General features: G+C 37.5%; 1 protein-coding gene across 1 annotated transcript; it reads left to right on the top strand.

Annotated features, from left to right (window-relative positions):
- The first annotated feature begins 3,585 nt into the window (after positions 1 to 3,585).
- On the top strand, positions 3,586 to 22,830 carry VCF2 (VCP nuclear cofactor family member 2). The gene is made up of 3 exons (XM_074391491.1): positions 3,586 to 3,679; positions 6,795 to 6,891; positions 19,259 to 22,830. Exons 1-3 carry the CDS (start codon positions 3,660 to 3,662, stop codon positions 19,484 to 19,486), a joined length of 345 nt encoding a protein of 114 aa, XP_074247592.1. The 5' UTR covers positions 3,586 to 3,659; the 3' UTR covers positions 19,487 to 22,830.
- Positions 22,831 to 23,905: the final 1,075 nt, after the last annotated feature.

The following is a 23,905-nucleotide window of genomic DNA, read 5'->3' as shown; positions in this document are numbered from 1 at the left end:
ACAAGTGAGATCCTGTCTCAAAGAAAATAATAGTCAAACTGTATAAGGCTGGATGAAAAATCAAGAACAAAAATAACAGATGCTGGGCAGTTCGTGGAGAAAAGGCAATGTTTATACACTGTTGGTGGAAGTGTAAATTATTTCAACCATTTTGGAAAGGAGTGTGGAAGGGAGGGAGGAAGGGAGGGAGGGAGGGGAAGAAAAAGAAAAATAGGGCTGAACAAATGTGTCTGTCTCTACCCAAACAGGTCTTCATGAAAAGGCACTTTGAGCAACTTACATGAGAAGTAACATAAATCAGAGGATGTATTAGTCCATTTTCGTGCTGCTGATAAAGACATACCTGAGACTGGGAAATTTACAGAGAAAAAAAAAAAAGTTTAATGGAGAGTTCACAGTTCCACATGGCTGGAGGCCTCACAATCATGGCAGAAGGCAAGGAGGAGACTTCCGTTATTCTGTCTGTTGTTTCTCAGCAATTCAAACTTGCCTTGGGCCCCAGTGAATCCACGCATTCTCTTGAAGGGCACTTTTTCCCTGGATTAACAGCGCAGCTGAGAACCAACACAGACTGGTTAGTTTAGGAAGAAAAAGAAAAGAAAAATACAGGAGACCAACATTTCCTCCCCCATGATATTATTGTTCTCTTTTTACTTTTCCCATTCAATCTAGAGAAGGATATTTAAATCCCAAAATTTCTAAGCTGAGAGACCGCTGAAAGATCATCCTATAGAGTATAGCCATTTTCCAAATACTGTTTTAGCAACAGAACACTTTTGTGAAATGAAATTTCATCTAAAACCCTACTGCAGAAAACGGGGCAATAAAGTAATATTTTTTTTTTCATATAAATGTGTCACCTTAGTTTCAAGTTGTCTTTCTATAACGGCTGTCAGTAAATTTGACTGAGGTTCTTTTGAGGCACCTAAAAAATTGTTCTGTGGATTTCTGCAAAACACTTCAGTTCCACATTGACTTCTGCATCTAATTTTTTGGTATTTTTATTGTTATTGTTTTACAGGTGCAAGAAGATCTTGATTTTAACAATATATTGATCACTAATCTGTATCTTGGGGGGAAAAAAAGAACCCCACTTTAAAACTAAACAAGTTGCAAGTAAAGGATGGAAGAAGATATACCCTGCAAATATGAATCACATAAAAATTCAATGTGTCGGCCAGGTGCGGTGGCTCAAGCCTGTAATCCCAGGGCTTTGGGAGGCCGAGGTGGGCAGATCACGAGGTCAAGAGATCGAGACCATCCTGGCCAACATAGTGAAACCCCGTCTCTACTAAAAATACAAAAATTAGCAGGGCGTGCGTCTGTAGTCCTACCTCCTCAGGAGACTGAGGCAGGAGAATTGTTTGAACCCAGGAGGCAGAAGTTGCACTGAGCCAAAATCGCGACACTGCACTCCAGCCTGCATGCCTGGCGACAAAGTGAGACTGTCTCAAAAAAAAAAAAAAAAAAAAAAAAAATTCAATGTGTCAAATTAATACCTCACAAAGCACACTTCGTAATGGGGATTATTACAAGGGACAAAATTGAACATTATATAATAATCATGAGATCTGGTCATTAAAAGTGTGTAGCACCTGCTTCCCCTCCCCCAGCAATGTCTCTTGCTCCTGCCTTTACCATATGAAGTGCTTGCTCCTGCTTCACCTTTTCCCAAGAGCAAAAGCTTCCTGAGGTCTCCCCAGAAGCTGAGCAGAAGCTGTTACCAGAAAGGGATCCCAATCCAGATCCCAAGAGAAGGTTCTTAGATCTCATCCAAGAAAGAATTCAGGGTGAGTATACCGTGCAAAGCAAAAGAAAAGTTTATTAAGAAAGTAAAGTGGTGAAAAGTACAGCTACTCTATAGACAGAGTAGGGTGTTCCCAAAAGTAAGAGAAGGAATGTGTCCACCCTATGTAAAATACTCATTTATATGCAGGATAAAAAAAGATCATGGGGAGATATGCTCTGCTACAAGGGTTTGTGATAAAGGATTAATTTTCTTAATTACTGTATTTTGCAAGAATCAATATTATGATCTTTAAAGCAAATTTAGGAATGTTTCTGTTCTCAAGGTATCAGGATACCAGGACACTCCTAAGTCTGAGTCTGTTCAGTAAATGTTATCAATCTGTTCCCTTAACCATAAACCTCTAGGGGCTAGAAATAATTAACTTTCTGAGAATGCAGCTAAGCAAGTCCCAGCCTCATTTTTCCTACCCCTCACTCAGAATAGAGTTGCTCTGGTTCGAATGCCTCTGACAAAGCCAGCGCCATGCTTTCTGTAGAACCTGCAGAGCCATGAGCGAATTAAAACCTCTTCTCTTTTTAAATTACCCAGACTCAGGTATTTCTTTACAGCAATGCAAGATGGCCTAATACAGGATCTGCATTGCTGAGGAGTCTCATGTTGATTGCAGTGTTTTCAGTGGTTCCTGAAGGAAGGATAACTTATCTCCCAAATCCTGTTGATGATGTTCATTTGCTCACACATGTCTGTGGCTGGTGTAACTTGCATTTTTGTCTCTCTCATCTTGGTCAGAATCTGGTGCTCCTTGGCTGACTCAGCCTTAGCCCATCTGTGCTGGCTTCTGCAGACCCCTCTGAATCTGAGCTTCATCCTCCCTTCCGCCCCTGGCCAGGGTTGTCCACTCCACAGCCTCAGCTGCCGGGTAACCTAGCCCCTATCTGACTGAGGCTTGCTTCATGGTAGCACTCTTGGCTCTTGAATCAGCCACTTTGCATACCCTCCAGCGCCCCCCACCCTCAACCTTCCTCAGATAATTCAGCCCCCTGGGTCTCACCTACCACACAGCAGTAACCACGATCAGCTCTAGAACACAAAATCCCTCATTTCTAACCATCTATTTGCCCACTTTGTAGATGATAGCATGATCCGATAGACATGGAGAACGTGGTGACTGAAATAAAAGGAATAATCATTACAAAAGCTTATTCCTTGAGAATGGTGGAAGGGCATGGGATCCAAGTGAAGGGTGTTAAGGAAAAAAATTATTCATGACATTTATTAAAGAACGGTAAGGCAGACTTTATCCATCAGGATAGGTGTAGGGACCACTGCAATGGGGGGTTATGTAGTGAAGGGAGAGAAACTTGCTTCCACTCCAAATACAACAAGGAAAAGCGAGGATTTATAGCCAAAAAGCAGGGTGGGGAGCAATGGTTGGAAAATTACTAAGAGGAAACACCAAAGGTAAGGGGGTATTCTGGCTAAATTGAACTAACAGGATTCTTGGTGAAGGTGGACTCCGGTGACCAGACATCGCTGGTGGGATGAGGAACCTGAGATATTGAGGATGGAGAATTCTAACTAAACTGACTTAGCAGGATTCTTGTTAAAACTGCACAATGCAGAGACAAACATGGAAGTCTAAAAATCCCCTGTCCAGGGCTGTCTGCTCCGCAGCCTCGGCTGCAGGGTCACTTAGCCCCTCGCCGGGTTAGGCTTCCTTTATAGTATGGATCTTTAGCTTTCGAATCAGCCACTTTCCACATCTGCCCCCAACCCCCAGGGACCTCCCCGGGATCCGTTGCGCAGGCCCAGAGCCCGGCAATCGTAGGCCAGCCCCGCCCTCCGGGCTGCGTTTTTCCGGCGGCGCAGAAACTTCTTGCGCGGTTGCTATGGTTCTGAGGGCAAGACTATGGGAGGCTGCCCTGTACGGTAGGTTCGTCGGGGCCTTTCCGGCCGGTACCAGTCCATTCTCTGGTCCCCACCGTCATCACGCTTTGCTTTCTCAGCCAAGATCTCGGGGCTCGGGGCGGTTACGCAGCGGAGATGTATTTTCCTCCGGGGTTTGTGGCGCTCGGCTCGTAAGACTTAGGGGTAGCAGTGTTGCTCCGCGAAGCGGCCCTGCTCGCCTCAGCCCAGCCCTTCGTACTTGGAAAAAAATGCTGCGAAGCATTCTCTGAAAGAAAATGCTGGTTCTTTGGTGGTCGGTGCCTTACAAGCCCTAGAGGCGGGGGGGCGGGGGGGGGCGGGTGAGGTGGCGAGACGTGGTCCCTTGTGAAAACTCCGTCAGTGGACAATACAATTCTGTTTTTCAAATTGGCATTTCTTCGGTGAGGCTGCTAGGTACCCTGGCAACTAGTATTTCTGTTTCTCTGATTGGTTTTGTCATCTTTCTCCAGGTGATACTTTGGTTCTATGGACCTTTATCAATGTATTATTTCATTACAAACGTCTCTGAATCTTATTGCAGAAAACTTGGTTAGACTGTGAAGTGTAGTAAAGAAAGCCAATCTTACCCACAATCTGATCACCCAGCCGTGACCATTAATCGTATTTTGTGATAAATTTCCTTGAATGTTTTTCATTCATAAAGTTGCATTCTAAACAAATGAGATTAACATTGTATCATGATTTGAACATTCCGCTTTTTAAACTCAGCTTCACACTTTGAGAAACCATTTTCATAGTATTAGTCTGTTTTAAAAACAATGCAAACATATTGTGAGCTCTTGAAAGTTTCAGTAAAACTTGAGCGCAAAATACTCAAAATACCATGATCAAAGACAACCATCACCATGCTCCCTAATGAAGGCGGGAGCTGTGTCTTGTGTTTGTTTTACTCTCTTATCCTGGGCACCCGGAGGAGTGCCTCGCACTTAGTGCATGCTCAGTAAACATTGTGAAATAAAATAATATTTACATCCAGTCATTTTTTTCTATATGTAATCAATCATTTCGTAATGGACTATAATATAGCAAAAGATTTCTACATGATTTTTTATTTGGCATTTTGTAGTCAGCATTTGCCTCTGTCATTAGGATATCTTAAAAATCCGTTTTATTGGCCTCAGCCAGTTCAGTTGACAAAGTGCATTTACTTGGTTGGTAACAGACTCAGGACAGAGGATCTTTCTAGGTTCGAAGCTCTTTCTTTCATTTCATAATAATCTCACTGAGGCTTCCGTAAGATGTAGCCTAGAATTTCCTTGGTAGATGCGGTGCATCTTTTATTGTTGCTCCATGTTTTGATCAGCTGTTAATATATTGCCTATCTTTCAGAAAAAAAAGACCCTACCCTGGATCAATTCGTAGAACTGAGATTCTGGAAGGCATCCCTAAGGTTATTTTCTGAAAGGCATGCTAAGGTTATTTTCTGGAAGGCATCCTAAGGTTATTTAGGCCGGTGGTGAAAAGCTAGTCAACGGAGCCTGCTGCACTGATTAAGATCATGTAATGAGGAGCTTGCAATATAAAGGAAAATACACTAACTATGAATTCAGGGGCCAAATTACCAATATGCTCTTGGAATTAGCGGCACAGACATATGACAGTAAACAGTATATAGGAAGCAAGCCTCATCTGACTACAAAGGTCTTTCCCCAAATCCGACTAACACTGCTTTGGCATGCTTCACACATGTCTGGGAGAAAATCACATTTCCTGCAAAAAAAAAAAAAAAAAGTGCCTTTTTAAACAATGTATTAAACAATGTATACAAATAAGCTGGATTCATTTGTACTGGCAAGTTCCTTATCATAAAGATATTGTTTGATTGGGACATGCAGTTCTTCATTAACTTTTACTTCCTGAAAACTTTTGTGGAGGACCTAGGGCCAAGGCTAAAGAGAACTTTCCTTCCATCCTTAGCTCTACCACCCTTACTCATTTTACTGTCTGAGTAGCTGGGCTTCTCTGGGCCTGCTCTTTCCTCAGTTTTAAGAAGAGTTCAGGCTATGTTAGTGGGTGTCACAGGAAAGCAGATCTAGGGAGAGATGTGGTTAAAGAGCCCCTGTTCCCAGTACAGGAACTCCTTTTTTTCCTATTATGTGTTGCTTTTAGTTTCTTAAAGAAAGTGGTTTAATTTAACAGAGTGTTAGAAATCACTGCACTACATGATCAGTACTCAGCCTCCCAAAGGTGAGAATTGACTAAAGAGTAATGAAATTATAAAAATGGGTAAACTCAGCCATTCTTAGAAGTATCAAAAACTCAAAAGTAGTCTCTAAGCAGATGGCTGGGGAGAATGTCTGATTCATAATAGAGTGCTGTGAAAGTTATATCAAATGCTGCAATCTGATTACTTATTGACAAGGAACTTGAAACTGAAGATGTAATCTTACCAATCATTGAAAACAATTTTGAAAAAAGAATATTTCAAGGAAGTAATTGGCCACAATCTCAAGGAAGTAGTCGGTGACAATCTAGTGGAGTAACTACTATGTCATAATACTAGTTGGTATAGCAACAGTAAGTGCCTAACCACATTCAACATACAAGAAATAGCTCTTCAGTGTCTCTACACCATTACAAGTATAATGACTTGTATTTAGCATGATATAGCTTTAATTGAGCTATAATTACTAGTAAATAGACACTGGCAGTTATACATGTCTTAAGTGTTATCTTATGGAAGGAGTTAAAACATCACTTACCCTGGAATTGTAACTTCATGGAGTCAAGACAATGAAACTAATCAGGTAGATTTTGAAAACTTAGCTATTAAATTCCTCATGTTCTTACTTTATTTTCAAGGGTCACTGAAAGTTATGAACATTATTTCTAGAAATGAAATTTACAGCCTGACTTTACTTACAGTTCTTATATTACATTTTTTATCTTCATGCCTGGTAATGGTGTACTTAAGACTTTTATGTCTTGGGATAGCAGATAGTGACATACTTTTTCAGGCAAGGTCTCATATATATATATATATATATATATATATATATATATATATATATATGTTGTCACTGCTTTACAGTTTAAGCGTCCAAAAGATTAATTGTTAGATGACATATTTTCCTCTCTCTTTGCAATTTATTTTCAGGAAAAGAAGAAATGGCAATAAAGAGGGCAACCATCATTCCCCCCAGCCCAAAAGGAGTAAGAGAAGCCCTGTCTTTCAGGATTCTCGAGATACAGAGGTAGGAAGTATGATTAGGTAACCTCTATTTCATTCATTGCCTACACTAAATTATCCAATTTGTGCTCCCTAATGAAAAGAAGTGTATTATTCCAAGAAACCTTCATGAAAGTGTTCTTGCTTGATTATGGTGGCTTTTGAGCTGGAGCTCTTAATTATTATATATAGTATCTCACAGAAGATGGAAAAGAAGCACAGAAAAACTTTGCTAAACATAATCAGGAGGAATTAGGCCCTGTAATTTTGCCCCTCATATGAGCAGGGAATAGTAGTCTTACTCGCCTTCTTTTCGTATGGAAAACATATTTTCTAGTATGTAGTGGTATGTTATTAGCTGGAAGGTAAGTCTTGCCTTCTCAGTGAAAAAGTGAAAAATCTGGGGCAGTCTCATGATTTTGCAAAACTTTAATGGTGCTGGAAAAAGCTTGAAGTTTTTAATTTTTTATTGATATAGAATAGTTGTACATATTTTGGGGGTACGTGTGATATTTTGATACCTGTATATAATGTGTAATGATCAAATCAGAGTAATTGGGATGTCTGTCACCTCAAACATATATCTTTTTTTGTGTTGGGAACTTATAATTCTTCTTTTCTATTTTGAAATACATAATAAATTATTATTAGCTGTAATTTTCCTACCATACTATTGAATACTATAACTTATTCCTTCTTTGTAACTATTTTTATACCCCTTAGCCAACTTCTTTTCATCTCCCCTTCCTCTTTTCTAACCTTCTGGTAACTACCATTCTAAGGAGCTTGAATTTTAACTTCAAGGTGCTTCACTTTAATGACTTGTATTCATTAGCATAATATAGCTTTAATTGAGATATAATTACTGGTAGAGTGTTAAAGGAGCCTCATAAAGTCTTTCTGAGTTAATCCTTTTAGTTAGTAACTAAGTATGGCTTACTTTTCCCTTTTTTGAGCAAGATGAGAAAAGATTATCAATCCATGTCCTCTTCCTGGTACCTACCTATACACAGGTATGATTATCCGAGATCCTGGGTAGCTACTTGGATCGGTAAAATGTAACTATATTTAACTTACGTAATTTGTTCTCTTAGGTGCTGGGGGATTTTTGTTGGATAAAGACCCAAACATTTCTGTACAAGTGCCTCTTACTTACCAGGAGCATTCATTGTACCTTTTTTTTTCCCTGGTCATCTTTTATTCTTTATTATTTTTTTATGATACTTTAAGTTCTAGGGTACATGTGCAGATTGTTCAGGATTGTTACATAGGTATATGTATGCTATGGTGGTTTGCTCCATCCATCCCCCCATCATCTACATTAGGTAATTCTCCTAATGTTATCCCTCCCCAGTCCCCCCACCCCTTGCTATGCCTCCACTAGCTCTCCCACCCCCCAACAGGCCCTGGTGTATGATGTTTCCCTCCCTGTGTCCATGTGTCCTCATTGTTCAACATCCACTTATGAGTGAGAATATGTGGTGTTTGGTTTTATGTTCTTGTGTCAGTTTGCTGAGAATGATGATTTCCAGCTTCATCCATGTCCCTGCAAAGGACATTAACTTATCCTTTTTTATGGCTGCCTAGTATTCCATGGTGTCTATGTGCCACATTTTCTTTATGCAGTCTATCATTGATGGGCAGTTGGGTTGGTTCCAAGTCTTTGCTATTGTAAACAGTGCCACAATGAATATACGTGTACATGTGTCTTTATAATAGAACAATTTATAATCCTATTTATAATACTTTGGGTATATACCCAGTAATGGGATTGCTGGGTTAAATGGTATTTCTATTTCTAGATACTTGAGGAGTCACCACACTGTCTTCCACAATGGTTGAACTAATTTATACTCCCATCAGTTTACTGAGTAATAGAAGAAATTAAGAGTGGAAAATTATGTAGATATGCACACAAGTGGCTTATCTGGAGCAGATCTCTGCCTTTTTCGCTTCCCTACTGTATAGATTAGGAAAAGATTTTCTGTCCTAATGCTACAATTCCAAGGGGGCAGCAGAAGTAAGACAAATGAGAGAAAAACAGAACCAGGAGGCCCCATATACTTTTAAAATTAAGAGTTCTATGAATCCTATTATTTTTTTAACTGATAGGAAATCTCCCCTTGTCAGATTATTTTAAGTAATATCAATTCAGATGACAACTGAGACTTTTTTTTTTGAGACAGAATCTCACTGGGTCACCCAGACTGAAGGTGCTATGGCATGATCTCCGCTCTCTGCACCCCCCACCTCCTGGGTCAAGTGAGTCTCCCGCCTCAGCCTCCCGAGTAGCTGGGATTACAGGCATGCACCACTGTGCCTGGCTAATTTTTGTGTTTCAGTAGAGATTTTTCCATGTTGGGGTTTTTCCATGTTGGCCAGGCTGGTCTCGAACTACTGGCCTTAAATGATTCTCCTGCCTTGGCCTCCCAAAGTGTTGGGATTACAGGTGTGTGGCACCATGCCCCGTGTTGGTGAAATTTTTTGAAGAACATTTTCTCTTAGGTTCTTTCTCATTTTAAGAAGCCCGGTTATACTAAATATCCCAAGCACTTTCATATTGCAGTTGAATCGTACAATCTCAGTTGTTTTAATGAATTGAAGATGAATATGTCCACATGTTTTTTTCTGCAGGTGAGGATTACCTATTAGTCTTTTTTTTTTTTCATTTCTTTTTGTTTGTTCAAATCCCATTTATTGAATTGAAACAAGATGAGTTGCATAGATTTTTAAATAATTGTATAGATTCTATTATAAATTGAATTTGTAAGCTGAAAAATAACTTACAACTCACTGTCTGTTCTAACTTCATCTTATGAGAGAAGCTGAGCTACAAAAAGCGTAGATTATTTACCCCACCAGCACAGAGAAGTTAACACATGAATATCATTGCCTTGCTAATTTGGAAAGTGGTTGTAATTCAACAACCTAATTCACTTGGTATTTTACGGTTCATAAGATTCCACAATGTTTCTAGTATTAGGGAATGTGGACGTGTCATTATAAATGCACTGGAACTTTAGGAGCACATATTTTAAATGCCCTCTGATGGATTTGGTTAGGATCATCTGTTTTACTTACTCAAGTTTCTACAGGTGCCTTTGAATAAACATCATATTATTATTCCAGGGATAGAATATGTATTAGGAATGAATGTTTCGTTATGGAGGTTCACATAAAGGAAAAGCTCTAAGGCATGGAGGGATAGAATTGAGAGGAAAGCTAAGGTTTGAAAGAAAGTATGCTACCAGGTTCATCTGCTTTTACAATTAAGAAGAGTTATATAATTTTATATCATAAATGCATGCATGAATTTCTGCTGTATTTTTATGAAGATATTCTGTAATTGATATTCCTTCTCATCTCCTCAGTTCTATTTATCTACTGTTTCCTTCATTCGCCTGCTAAGGTTCTCTTTTTACTCCCTAACAAATCTTGCGTCTGGTTTATTTTTCTCTCAAGTACTGTGTCTTTTCTCTCTCTTCTAAATCCAAACTGTAATCTGCATTCACTCCCTTTTATTTCTCACCTCCCTTCGTGCAGCTGCTCACTAAACTTTACCTCCTCCATCCCCTCCCGACTCCTTTGCTATAACATATGTCAGGAAACATCTGAGACTTCCTAAATTTTATTACCAAATATTTACTGAGCACCTACCATTTGGCAAGCATTGTCCTGCGTGCTTGGCATCAACTTAGATGTCTCTGTTATTTCCTCAATGACTCCTTTCTGTTCTACCTCCGCATGTATCAAATGCATCTCTTTCTTTACATTTCCACCATCCTAATTCAGGCTTGCATTGTCTCTTGCTTGATACATTGCAAAATTTCCCAGTGGTTTTTGTGGTCTCATCCACCCCCTATTTGATTCATACATTACAATGCTCTTCTTAAATACAGATCTGAGCATTTATCTTATGCTCAAATACCTATTTGTACAGACTTCTTAGAGTGACATTCAAGGGACCTGATAACCTAGCCATATCTTCTTTTGCATATTTTGGCTGTCACTAACTCCTCTCTGGGAGATATCAGCCACGTCATCTGTGGCTTTGTCTACTCAAAATCTCTTCTTCAGCTTACTTGTGCTCTTACTGTTCCCTCCATTTGTCACACACTTCCTGTTAATATTTTCTGTATCTTTCAAGGCTTAGCCCAGATGCCTTTCATTTTAAGAAGCCTCCTCTATTTCCCCAGTCAACATTCATTGCTCCATTTTTGTCATTGCAATAGCTTGACGCTGTCATTCTCAAAGTATTGTATTTTTCTTGATTAGGCTCAAGAATTCCCTGTTGACTCCCTAAGTAGCCCAAGCAAAGTGCTTCCTTATACATTGTATAATAGACATGCAAATATTTGTTTAGATACTGGTTGGACATCAGAACAATCTGTGCCTACTTGAGAGCCTCTCAGAGGTTGGGCCCCACAGGTTGGGCATGTGAATCAAAGTGTCAGAAAGCCACACAGGTGGTTCTGATGCCTATTCTAAAACAGAATATGTTATGGCAAATCCCTGCTGGCCTCAAAGTTTCTTTTGTTACAGGTAAGTATGCAGATTTCGTTATGGCCCAAACTAACCTAAATCTTGCTTTTTCACACAAACCTGGACTCCAGGGTTTTTGTAAAGTGCCTTTGTGAATTTTGCATAATGAGATACCCTTCTTTAGCGTCTTCATAAATATAATTTTATTTTGCTATGTATGTAAATCTGCAAGGGCTCTGTTCTTCATTTGCCTTGCACAGATACCAGCATTAAATCTATATTGAAAATGCAGAGAAAACAGAATGAGCTTTGGAACTGTCAGATAGAATAAGCATTCCAGTAAGACATTTTTATGAGGAATCAGGAGGATGATGAAAATGTTTTATATATTATGAGTCTTTCCAAACACTGGAGTGCTTAAAAATCTTACTTATTCTCTGATAAAAGAATTTGCAGTTTGCAAGGCTGAGGCAGGAGGATCCCTTGAGCCCAGGAGTTCAAGGCCACAGAGAGCTGGGATTGCAGCAATCCAGCCTGGGTGTTCCAGCGAGAGCCTGTCTCTTAAAAAACAAAGTGTAGTAAGGTTAATGCTTCTGTACTAAGATAGCAGTTTCAAGTGTCAAAACCATATACCATCGAGAAGCAAATTTTCCTCTCAATCATTCTGACAATACAACAATCCATTAAGTGGGATATCTCACATGAAATAGATTCACAGGATAAGTGTAACAAAGCCCAGATTGCATGATATAGGCTATGTTTATTAAATGAACAGCATTATTGGCCTAGAAAATGCTAGGGTATGTGACTTTTTAGATGCTCTTTAGTAGGCTAACGGAGATTAAACCCTCTTCCCAATATCTCCTTTATGGAATCATAGTGCTTTTTTAAGTCTTTGCTTTGAAGTCAGAAGTCACTGAATCCAAAAGCAGATTTTACTTCATTTTGTAGTAGCATTCTTTAGTTTGCTTACTTACAAATAAAATGTTTGTTTTTCACAAAAGAATTATATTTGTAGTAGATGAGTTAGAAAGCGAAGATACAAAACTAAAAGTTAAAAAGAAATATTTAAAGTCCCAACTATATATATGTGAACTCAAAATATCTGAGACAGGTCTCAATCAATTTAGTAAGTTTCTTTTGCCAAGGTTAAGGACACACCCTTGACACAGCCTCAGGGGGTCCTGACAACATGTGCCCAAGGTGGTTGGGGTATAGCTTGCTTTTATACATTTTAGGGAGAGAGAAGACACCAATCAATATGTGTAAGATGTACATTGGTTCAGTCTGGAAAGACAGGACAGTTTGAAGCTGGGGCTTCCAGGTCATAGGTAGGTAAGAGACAAGAGGTTACATTCTTTTGAGTCCTTGATCTGCCTTTCACTCAATATACAATTCAGTCTGGCTCAGTGAATATGCATTTTTACATAAACAATAGGGCAGAGGGAACAATCAGATACACATTTGTCTCAGGTGAGCACAGGGATGACTTTCTGTCTGGCACCTGTGAAGGTAAGTTATCAGTTTACATTACCAGGATAAAATTCAATAGAACTGTTTTAGGGCAAGATCTTAAGGCCCACAAAGGATTTTCTTATTGGCAAATTGTGAGAAAGGTATGTTGCTTTAAAAAAAAATTTTTTGTAGCTATTGGATTTAGGAATAAAATGGGAAGCGGGTTTGCCTGATGTAGTTCTCAGCTTGACTTTTGCCTTGGCGTAATGATTTTAGAGCCCTGAGATTTATTTTCCTTTGCAATTCTCCTACTTTCTTAAATCTTTTGGAGAAAGCATTTTAGAAGAAAATGAGTCTCTGGTCTCAGATTTTGTTTGATCTCTTGTGGCAAGAATGGTTTATTTCTAGATGGGTAGTCACACATTATTAGGAAATCTCATTTCTAGCAGGTTGTAAAGTATCATGTCCTATGAAGTGAAAATAGGGGGAGGAAGAGAGAAGGAATACAACAAACAAACAAGAAGATGGAGAACAATCCTGGAAAATCAATATAGGCCATATTACTCTGAAGTCCATACATCAGTAGGCAGGTATGAAAGTGTTTTATATATGTACATAGGTTCCTGTTATGTTTTCTGAAGCTTAAATTGTCTGGCTTCAGTCCACAGGGCTTTAAGAAAGCACAGGTTAATTTTTAGTGATTTCAAATCAGGAAAAATGGAAAAAAAGGAAATGAAAGAAGTAAAAAAATAAAAACATTGTTTTTGGAGACTTGTAGCCAGGAAAAATTTTAGAATTCCGTCTAAACTAGAAAATAATAAAAATTGAAAAAACATTAGGCAAGACTAGAATCTAACAACAGGTATACTATAGTTCATTTTGAAACGTATTTTTTCTCTCTCCAACCCCCATTTTCACTAAAAACAAATCATACAACAAATTTATGTGTAAAATAAGTGTTCGTTTTATTATACTTGGCCTGAGCATTTGCATAAAGTCAGTAAGAACAGCTATTGGCCATGCAGGCTCTTTTGTTTTTTGAGTTGGCTTTGCTGGAACTTTATTCCACAAGGAATCTCAGATTACACTTCAAAGCCTTTAGCCCAGCCATGGATTTATCTATGCCTGTAAATACCTGTATTAATTGGGTGAATTCCTTTCTGAGTCCCAAGATAATCTGGGACTCTTTGGGCCTATCAGAAAGTGCTGTTACTTACTTACCACAGGTCAGGAACCTGTACAGGAACTGTATAGACAATATATGAGGCCAGCTTTCTCAAGGGGATTTTTTTGGTTCTGTAAGTCAACTTTGATTCCTTAAAACAATCTGTTTGTATCTGAAAGTATACCATCCCAATCAAAGCCTCAGTAAACTAACCAGTGTCTTCAATTATGTCATGTTACAAAAGAAAACAGAGTCTTCAAATTTTTGCAAATAACTATACTATCATAAACTACATGTAATTGCAAATAGTTTTCAAATTTTGGAGAAATCAGGTAAAGAAAAATATGCTTCAGATTTTCTCACAAAACCATAGTTGACCCAGTTGTTAAAAAGCAGTAAAATAGCTCAAAGAGAAACAAAAGGTAGAAAAATAAACAAAGTTAGAAATTCAGAAACAAAAGTTTCTGAGTTTCAAACAATGTTTCAAAGTCACAAAAAGATTCTTTCAGTTTTCCATTGTCTAGTCTATGTAATTAACTCCTGTTCTCAATGTTTATGAACACATTAGCTCTCTATGGGAGTCTTGGAAGTTTTTCCTCTATTATAGTATCACAATCTCCACAGTATCCAAAACCTGCATTCAAGAGCACCTGTCAGATTCCTATACCTGATTGTAAAACCAACTTTTGAAAATGATAAAAGTAAAACAACCATGAATGACAAGAGTTCTAAAATTGTCATAATTAAAGACACAATTGACAAGGAAATTTGGTTACTTCTGTGGCATACAACAATTTTACATAATCATAATTACTACTGACAACACATACCAGGGATTCCCAGTCCCCGGGCTTGCAGACTGGTACTGGTCCATGGCCTCTTAGGAACCAGGCTGCACAGGAGGAGGTGAGTGGTGGGCAAGCGAGCAGTACTGCCTGAGCTCTGCCTCCTGTCAGATTAGTGGCGGCATTAGATTCTTATAGGAGCACGAACTCTATTATAAACTGCACGTGTGAGGGATCTAGGCTGTGTGTTCCTTATGAGAATCTAATGCCTGATGATCTGAGGTAGAACAGTTTAATCCTGAAACCATACCTTCCTTCCCCTATCTGTGGAAAAATTGTCTTCCACAAAACCGGTCCCAAGTGCTAATAAGGTTGGGGACTGCTGACATGTACCAAAACATATCAGTATCACAGGAATTTCATAGAATTTTGAAACGCGTACTAGTAACACATTTATATAAATGTAATCCAAAAAAGGTTAAATGCTGTTTCATACTTGACACTACTTCTTATATGATTTTATTATATCAAATAACCTGAATATGTCTCTTTTGGACTTCAGGGAACCTAATATCAAAAGATTAATGAGGACCAAAGTTAGAATGTTATTTTGGAAAGTTCGTCGACTATAAAGTGTTAAAAATACTTGATATCACAAAATAGAATCAAAGGTCATTGTAAAATAAGTTATTTATTTAGCCAAATGATAACTCAAAGATTTCCCCAAAAAAGACAAAACCCTTTATTTTTTCAGAGAGGAGACTTAATTTCCCAAACAAGAAGCCTTAATAAAGATGGTGTAAATCCCATTAAATCCTCTTTTAAAATTTTATAAACAAATTTATTAAGATTTGGTCATCTTGAGCATAAGATACAATTTCAATAAACTTTTTTTTATAACCCTTATATTTTTTAAATTAAGAAGTGGGTTAATACTCCAAGAGAACCTTGCTACTGTGACTTTGGGGCCCAGATGCTGGTCTTGCATCAGTGTGCCTTCAATGTTAATGATTAATTTATAGAGAAACTGAGCTAATTTATCTCTGAAAATTGGCCATTAGAATCTCATGCACCCACCTCTTCCATGATAGTCCCTGGGCCTTGAGCAATTGAATAGTTTTAATTTCTGACCCTGTGTCTTATGAACAGTTTATTTTTATTGGCATCTTCTACTGGGTCTGAAGATAAGGCTTTAACTACTGTCATTGTTTAAGATTTAGCAGGACTTGGTGTTCTTTTTAATACTCAGGAGTCAAAGCCCTATGACTTAAAGGCACAAGGACTTTAAAAGCAACAAAGTTACGTGGATGTAATAACCTTGATTTAAAAAAACAGTTTAACCTCAGTTTTTTTCTAAGCAAATCAAAACTTAATAACAATGGCATAGGAGTTATTTTGATAAAATGTAAAATTTGTTTGTTAGGCCAGTTGCCAAAAGGCAAAAAAAAAATCCTCTTGCAGTACAATTGCTGTTCCCTGTGGAGAGTCCATTTAAGTAACCTGCAAATCAAACTAATGGAAAGGATACTTGAATTATTTAGACATAGGGAGAGTCTTTCCTGGGTAATTAGTGAAAATTTTGGGATTTATAGAATTCAAAGCCAAGAGCACAGAGTGTTATGTTGGAAGAAAACATTTTCTTTAGACCTTTAAGATAAAACATTTTTAGCATCAGGCCATGGCAAACAGTTAGAACCTGAGGAGAAAAATTACGGAAGCTGAAAATGAGTTGAAGGAGATGGTTATTATCTAAGGCTTTTCAAAGTGGAGACAAAGCTGAAAACAGCAAGATAATAAAAGTTAAAAATTCGGTTAAAAAAATTAAAATCCCTTGTAAAACAGTACCTTAAGAAAATTTTGTTGTTCTAACCAATTCTTTAGTGTATAGGTGTTTTTTTTTTTAATCAAAACCTAGTCTCTAAAAAGACTATAATAAATAATTTTCCTTTAATTATAGACAACTTGATACAAATCATTAATGAGATGCTTGGACTTCCTGTGTTATCTTAGACATCTCTCTTTCTTAAATAACCAGTTATTTTAGGACAGAAATTTACCATACAAGATTCTTTCTCATATAAAATTATTTTCCCTTTAACCTTTCTTGCCAAAAATACCTTTATATTTATAGAGGTGAATATATAGTATGTAAAGAAAGCAATATTTCTTTACATTGTTCTTATTTACTGGTTACTTTCACCTTGTTTCACAAATAACTTTGAAATAACCTTTGAATTAGACAAAAATTATTTTCTTTTAAATAACAAAACATTTATTAGAAAAATATTTTCCTATATTTTTTTAAAAATCGGAAATGATCCAGAACTTTAATGAGTATTTATTATTTAACTTATTATAACTTTAGATTTTAAATTATATGATAAGTTTATTTATAGGCATTTATTTCATTACATTTCCCTAATTAATTAATTTTTAAATGGTTTACCCAGATGAAAGCTGTGAAAGTCATTTTTTAGTTATTTCTGTTAACTATGTTTATAGCCTATAAATACAGGTTTTTTAAGAACTTGAAATGCAAAGACTTCTGATATAGAATGATATATTATTATTGTTAATGGCTGATGAGATTCTGTTGTATGACTGCATGTACTATAACTTAACTGCTTTGTTTTTAAATATTTCGTTGTTTCTGATTTTTAGCTATTAAAAATATTGATAGTATACAAATGTGTTAATGAGCATTCCTATTTATATGTGTACACAATTAAGTTTAAAAACTTTTTAAATGAAGCAAATTAAAGGTAGATCTATTTTTTCTTAAATTATTCTAAAGAAATATTTTTTCTTAATTATTCTAAAGAAATCCCTTCTAGCCTATGAATTATTATTCTAAAGAAATACACTAAAATTAACTCCAGATGGATTAAAGACTTAAACATAAGACCTAACACCATAAAAACCCTAGAAGAAAATCTAGTCAAAACCATTCAAGACATAGGCGTAGGCAAGGACTTCATGACCAAAACACTGAAAGCATTGGCAATAAAAGCCAAAATAGACAAATGGGACCTAATCAAACTCCACAGCTTCTGCACGGCAAAAGAAACAGTCATTAGAGTGAATCAGCAACCAACAGAATGGGAAAAAATTTTTGCAGTTTACCCATCAGACAAAGGGCTGATATCCAGAATTTACAAAAAACTAAAGCAGATTTACAAGAAAAAAAACAAGCCCATTCAAAAGTGGGCGAAGGATATGAACAGATACTTTACAAAAGAAAACATACATGAGGCCAACAAACATGAAAAAATGCTCATCATCATTGGTCATCAGAGAAATGCAAATCAAAACTACATTGAGATACCATCTCACACCAGTTAGAATGGCGATCATTAAAAAATCTGGAGACAACAGATGCTGGAGAGGATGTGGAGAAATAGGAACACTTTTACACTGTTAGTGGGAATGTAAATTAGTTCAACCATTGTGGAAGACAGTGTGGCGATTCCTCAAGGACCTAGAAATAGAAATTCCATTTGACCCAGCAATCCCATTACTGGGTATATATCCAAAGGATTATAAATCGTTCTACTATAAGGACACATGCACACGAATGTTCATTGTGGCACTGTTTACAATAGCAAAGACCTGGAATCAACCCAAAATGCCCATTGATGATAGACTGGACAGGGAAAATGTGGCACATACACACCATGGAATATTATGCAGCCACCAAAAACGATGAGTTCATGTCCTTTGTAGGGACATGGATGAACCTGGAAACCATCATTCTGAGCAAACTGACACAAGAGCAGAAAATCAAACACCGTATATTCTCACTCATAGGTGGGTGTTGAACAATGAGAACATATGGACACACCCTATTAAATCCATAAATATAGAAGAACAATGAATGCTAGTCATAAAATGCTAATAAGTAACATGTAACTTTGACTATAAGTAGGTCAAATGCCTTTCAAGATATGTATGTAATATTGAATTGATATAGGAGGACCATACATGTCCACTATCAGGATATGTGTACGAAATCATTGTTTATTTGTATCTATGTGTGTATGCATGTATGTGTCTTATTTGCTTCATTGTAACTTTTGCCCATAGTCCATCTTACTTGTTATGGTCATTATTTCTACTACATCCTTAATATTAATTGATACTTCAGGTGGAGGATAAGTATTTACTTCTCTGATATAGTTACTGGAATAAATGGTACAAGCAAGGGTAGGGAGTGTGTGAAGAGATTTGGAATTGGAGGCCTGTGTTTGAATGCTCACCCTGCCACTTCCTAGCTCTGTGATTTTGGACAAGACAGTGATCTGATTCCTCATCTGTAAAATGGGGGCTGTTAATCCCAACTTAATTGAAGGATTGTTGTGAGGATAGAATGAACTATCTTAAATGGCTGTACTTTATAAAAACTGTTAAGCCCAGTATAGAGTTTTTATGCTACTATTCTCCAAGCCAAGTAGAAAAAATATTGTAATAGCATAATAGCAATCCCCTTTCTGTCTTTTTCCTTCCAGTTTTCATGCAGTGATAAGGAAAGGAGCAGCAACTACATTAATATGCCTGAGAGAGGAAATGGACCAGAAGGCAACTTAAACCAGATTGTTACTGAACCCAATACAAACATTCCCCAGTTCTTGCACGAGGGGTATGTACTATGCCAAGGTCTTTATTCCCACATCAACCAGATCTTGAAGGAGGCTCACTTCAACAGCCTGCAGCAGCGAGGACAAGCTCCAGCATGATGAACTAGGACTTCCTTATTCCCACCTAACCTGTGTTTATAAAAGCAATTGCATACACACCAAAAAACGTCTATTGGTTTTTAAGTCTATATTTTAAATAACAAGTTAATGAGCAATTACTTAATTGGAGTTTCACTGAACTATTGCAATTTTAAATGGGCCATGAAGAAATTTTATGGGGTTGTTTTCAAGTTGGGTATCAAATTCATGTTGAGGTAGCAATATGAGAAAACTTACCCTGTGCATTGAAGCCATAGTATGTCCAATCCAGATTGATTTCCAGATCTGTCAGTTAGAACCTCTATGTTAAACACCTTTTTAAAATACAAGTAAGTCATCATTTTAAAAAATGCAATGACAATAGCCTAGTAAAGTGTATGTAGCTTTCATTTAAAAAACAAAAAATCCACACTCAAAAACCGTAAGTTAGTATTCCCAAATATGCAAAGCCAGATTCAGTCTTGCACTGAAATGAACTGCCATACTGCCCCTCAGAAAGTAGCTGTTCTATTGAAATTGCTCTCTAGTTGTAATGGCAACAATTAGACCCAGTTTAGACTGTGAACATGAAAACCTCCCTCTAATAACTGTCTCTACTCTTTGTATTTCCAGGGAGAATGTTTCTAAGGCTCTTGAATACTCAGATACCTTCTGTATCATTTCTCCTCTAGAGTGTGCACTTCAGACCTAGTAGGAAGCACTGTACAATTCTGTCAGACAAGAAATATGTAATAACATTTTGTCTTACACAAAAATTTATTACATTAGCACATGTGATCTCATAATTCCATCTATTACGTCTAGAGTTAATGCTAATACAGTGTAAGGTACTAAACTGATGTGTCAAGTAACAAGAATTGTGGAAGTGGGTTGGACAACTATATACTTTATGCTTCAAGGACCCTTTCACAGAGAGTAGGGAGCTAGCTTACATTATTAAAATTGCAAAGATTTCTATGGCTTATAAACAATGAGCTGATATGTCATTAGAAGAAACACGCAGTACTATTTATTTAGAGATGAGTGTGTCCCCATGTTTTAGTCATACTAAAGAGCCAACCAAATTTGAATAGGGAATTCATAGATGTGCTTCCTCAGTGGTGAGCTGTGTGAACAAGGAACCAGGATACATCAGGTTATCTGCCCTGGAGTATGCAAACCTGTTGCTAGATTTAAACAAAAATGCTTTAGAGTCTTAACAGTCCTCTCTTCCCTGGTCACATTCTCTTTTCCACTGTATTTGGAGGTCCACACAGTAGAACCTAGCAGATCTGAGCACTATAGATAGCTCTGCAAAGAGGTGTTTGCCAATTGGCAAGGTTTGGAAAAGACGTAAGGTTACAGGTTTACTGAAAGGAGAATGAGATTTTATTAAATGACAAAATTAACATATGGAAATGAACACTGTCCTAGGAAAAGAATACACACACACATGCACACACATTTTCATGTTTGTTTTCTTGAATATGGATAGGATTTTAAGGAAGATACTTGTAGTGGAATTTTAGTGTTATGGGAAAAAATTATAGCACCACACTGGCCCTGAACTTAGGGAGTAGGCATGAGTCAGTTATTTCTCAATGAGATGGTTTGAGTAAGAACATTTTCTCTATGGCCATTGCTTCCAAAGTCAATATCAGATGTGTGCTGAGAAGAAATTTGAATTCTAAAAGGCTTTGTAGCAGAATAGAGAAAGGATACATGGCTACCAGTTTCTCTAACAATAAAGTGAGCAACTAAATACTAAAGGAAATGAGATGTTTGAACTTTCAACCCACACGTACACAACAGGATTCAGAAATATCCAAGAAGAATTTTGCAGGCTTAAATACACAACATCCTACTGAAAGAAAGTATTAAAAACACAGTATAGTTGAAAAGCTGAGAAAGCAAATTTCCATTCATTCTCCCACCTATTTAAATATATGAAAGATAAAACTATCACCATGACAAAGCATTATTTTTTCAAAGTAAAAAAATATATATAATAAAGCAATTACATATACACAGAAAAAGTCTGTTGGCTTTTCAGTCTATATAAGACTTTTCAGTACTTAGTTGAACTAAGTACATACAATCTTATTCCAAAGTGGTCAGTGTAAATCTCTTGTCCTAGTAAATACAATATGCAATCTCTGTCCTGTCTTTTACAGATGGTCTAAACCTGTTTATGTCATAAACCAGTTTATGTCCTTTGGTCCTGAAATGAAGCTCAATATTTCACAGCAGGGAAGGAACCAAGCTGTTTAATTATCTTTGCTATGAAGGAGAAGTATTTTCAAGGAATATCAGAAGAAAGTAGAAAGGACTACTCTGGCTTTTTTTTTTTTTTCCAAAATTAGGAATTTGAAAAAAGGGACCCAGATTAGTTTAAGAGGTGAAATTGGACCCTGATATATTTTTTTAAATGAGAGTATAAAGCAAGGGCAGAATGCCGAACCAATACTGAGGTGGGGTGGTGGTTGGGGAAAGGAACTACCCTTAAATTCAAACCCACCCTTGTGCCACACTCTGTGTGAGTTATTCATAACTCCTGAGGTAGTTGGTGTGGGCTCTCCACTTCATAGGTGAGGAGAGGGAGGCTGACAGTAAGTTATCCCTATGACTACATGCGATCCTGAGAAAACAGAGTGGTTAATGATTTGCTAAAAGGAACACAGTGGCCAAGCAGCAGTGCCAGGGCATCTCTGCTTTTATAGTGAAGACCAGGGCTGCCAGGCCACCTTTTCTTCTAGGGAACAATTCCCTGTTTATATAACCAAAGAAACAGTAGAATGAAACATAGTTTAAGCTCTTCATCAGAGTCTACATGTTGAATGATTTTCTAAATGCATTCCTTTTTATATAGCAGCATTTTCCCCATTTTCAAATGAATACTCTGTAATATTGTCACTTAAGTCCCTACAGAGTGAGTCAGATCTTAAAAGCTGACACGGATACCAGACTCTGTCTCCTCCTAGATTTCTTGTTCCTTCTGGCTGGAGGCTTTAGTCAAAGTATAACCTACATCATCTGAATGGAACAACTAATTGAATATATGAACTGAGGCTGGGAAAAACAGGCAAATATTCTGACCAGGAAGCCATTCAGATCTATTTTATATTTTGTTTAAACTAATACAGTTATCTTGAGACCAACAGTACAAAGATGGTGTACCTACCTAAATCACATGTGGGATTCTACACTGGTGCACATTTGACTGGTTGGTAATTTCCATGCATCTTCTGGCCACAATGTTGTTATAATAAGTAACAATTTTCTGGGTACCAGCAAAACTACAAATTCAGTTGCCAATTATTAAGATATTGATGGACACTATAGGGAAAATGATATTTATCTTGAAGCACAGAAAATACATAGCCTTCTCCAGAAAGTCATTCATTCATTCTCATCTGATGAAAAGGAAAAAAATCCAACTTTTTGGTCTATAAAATCTAATTGAAATGAATAGAAAAGATTTTATATCTGTGCTGTTTCTTAGGGACCAAGTGAAAGTAATTGTATGGAATTAAGGTTGCTCTTCCCTTACTACTAAAAGACTTTTTTGAAGTAGGCAAGAGTGTAACATAATAAAATAAATTGATGATTAACTCATCAACATGGAAAGTATAAATTTACACATCACTCACTTTGACAATCCCGAGACTCCAGATTTGGTATTCCATTAGACTAAGGCAGGCATCCCCAAACTACGGCCCGTGGGCCGCATGCAGCCCCCTGAGGCCATTTATCTGGCCCCCCGCCACACTTCAGGAAGGGGCACCTCTTTCATTGGTGGTCAGTGAGAGGAGCACAGTATGTGGCGGCCCTCCAATGGTCTGAGGGACAGTGAACTGGCCCCCTGTGTAAAAAGTTTGGGGACACCTGGACTAAGGAGTAGGTCTTTAACTTCCTGTCACTTGGATTAAGTAGGATCAATTTCTTCCATGTTTCATTGGCCCTGGTTCTTTTTTTCATATTTCCTGTGGTTTATCTGAGCTCCTTGAGATGCCCCAAATGCATTTCTTTAGATGGTGTATTAGTCTGTTCTCACCCTGCTGTAAAGAAATACCCAAGACTGGGTAATTTATAAAGGAAAGAGGTTTAATTGACTCACAGCTCTGCATGGCCAGGGAGGCCTCAGGAAACTTACAGTCATGGAAGAAGGGAAATGGCAGAAAGGGACTGGCAGAAGGGGAAGCAGGCACCTTCTCCACAAAGCAGCAGGAGAGAATGTGAGTATGTGGAAGAGGAAATGTCAAACACTCATAAAACCATCAGATCTCATGAGAACTCACTATCAGGAGAACAGCATGAGGGAAACTGCCCCCATGATCCAGTCACCTCCAACCAGATCCCTCTCTAGACACATAGGGATTACAAGGATTACAATTCAATGGGAGATTTGGGTAGGGACACAGCCAAACCATATCATTCTGC

This window comes from Saimiri boliviensis, chromosome X (assembly GCF_048565385.1).
Source record: "Saimiri boliviensis isolate mSaiBol1 chromosome X, mSaiBol1.pri, whole genome shotgun sequence".
In the NCBI taxonomy this organism is placed as follows: domain Eukaryota; kingdom Metazoa; phylum Chordata; class Mammalia; order Primates; family Cebidae; genus Saimiri; species Saimiri boliviensis.
The sequence above is the reverse complement of the archived record's forward strand: the minus strand, read 5'-3'. Positions and strand labels throughout refer to the sequence as shown.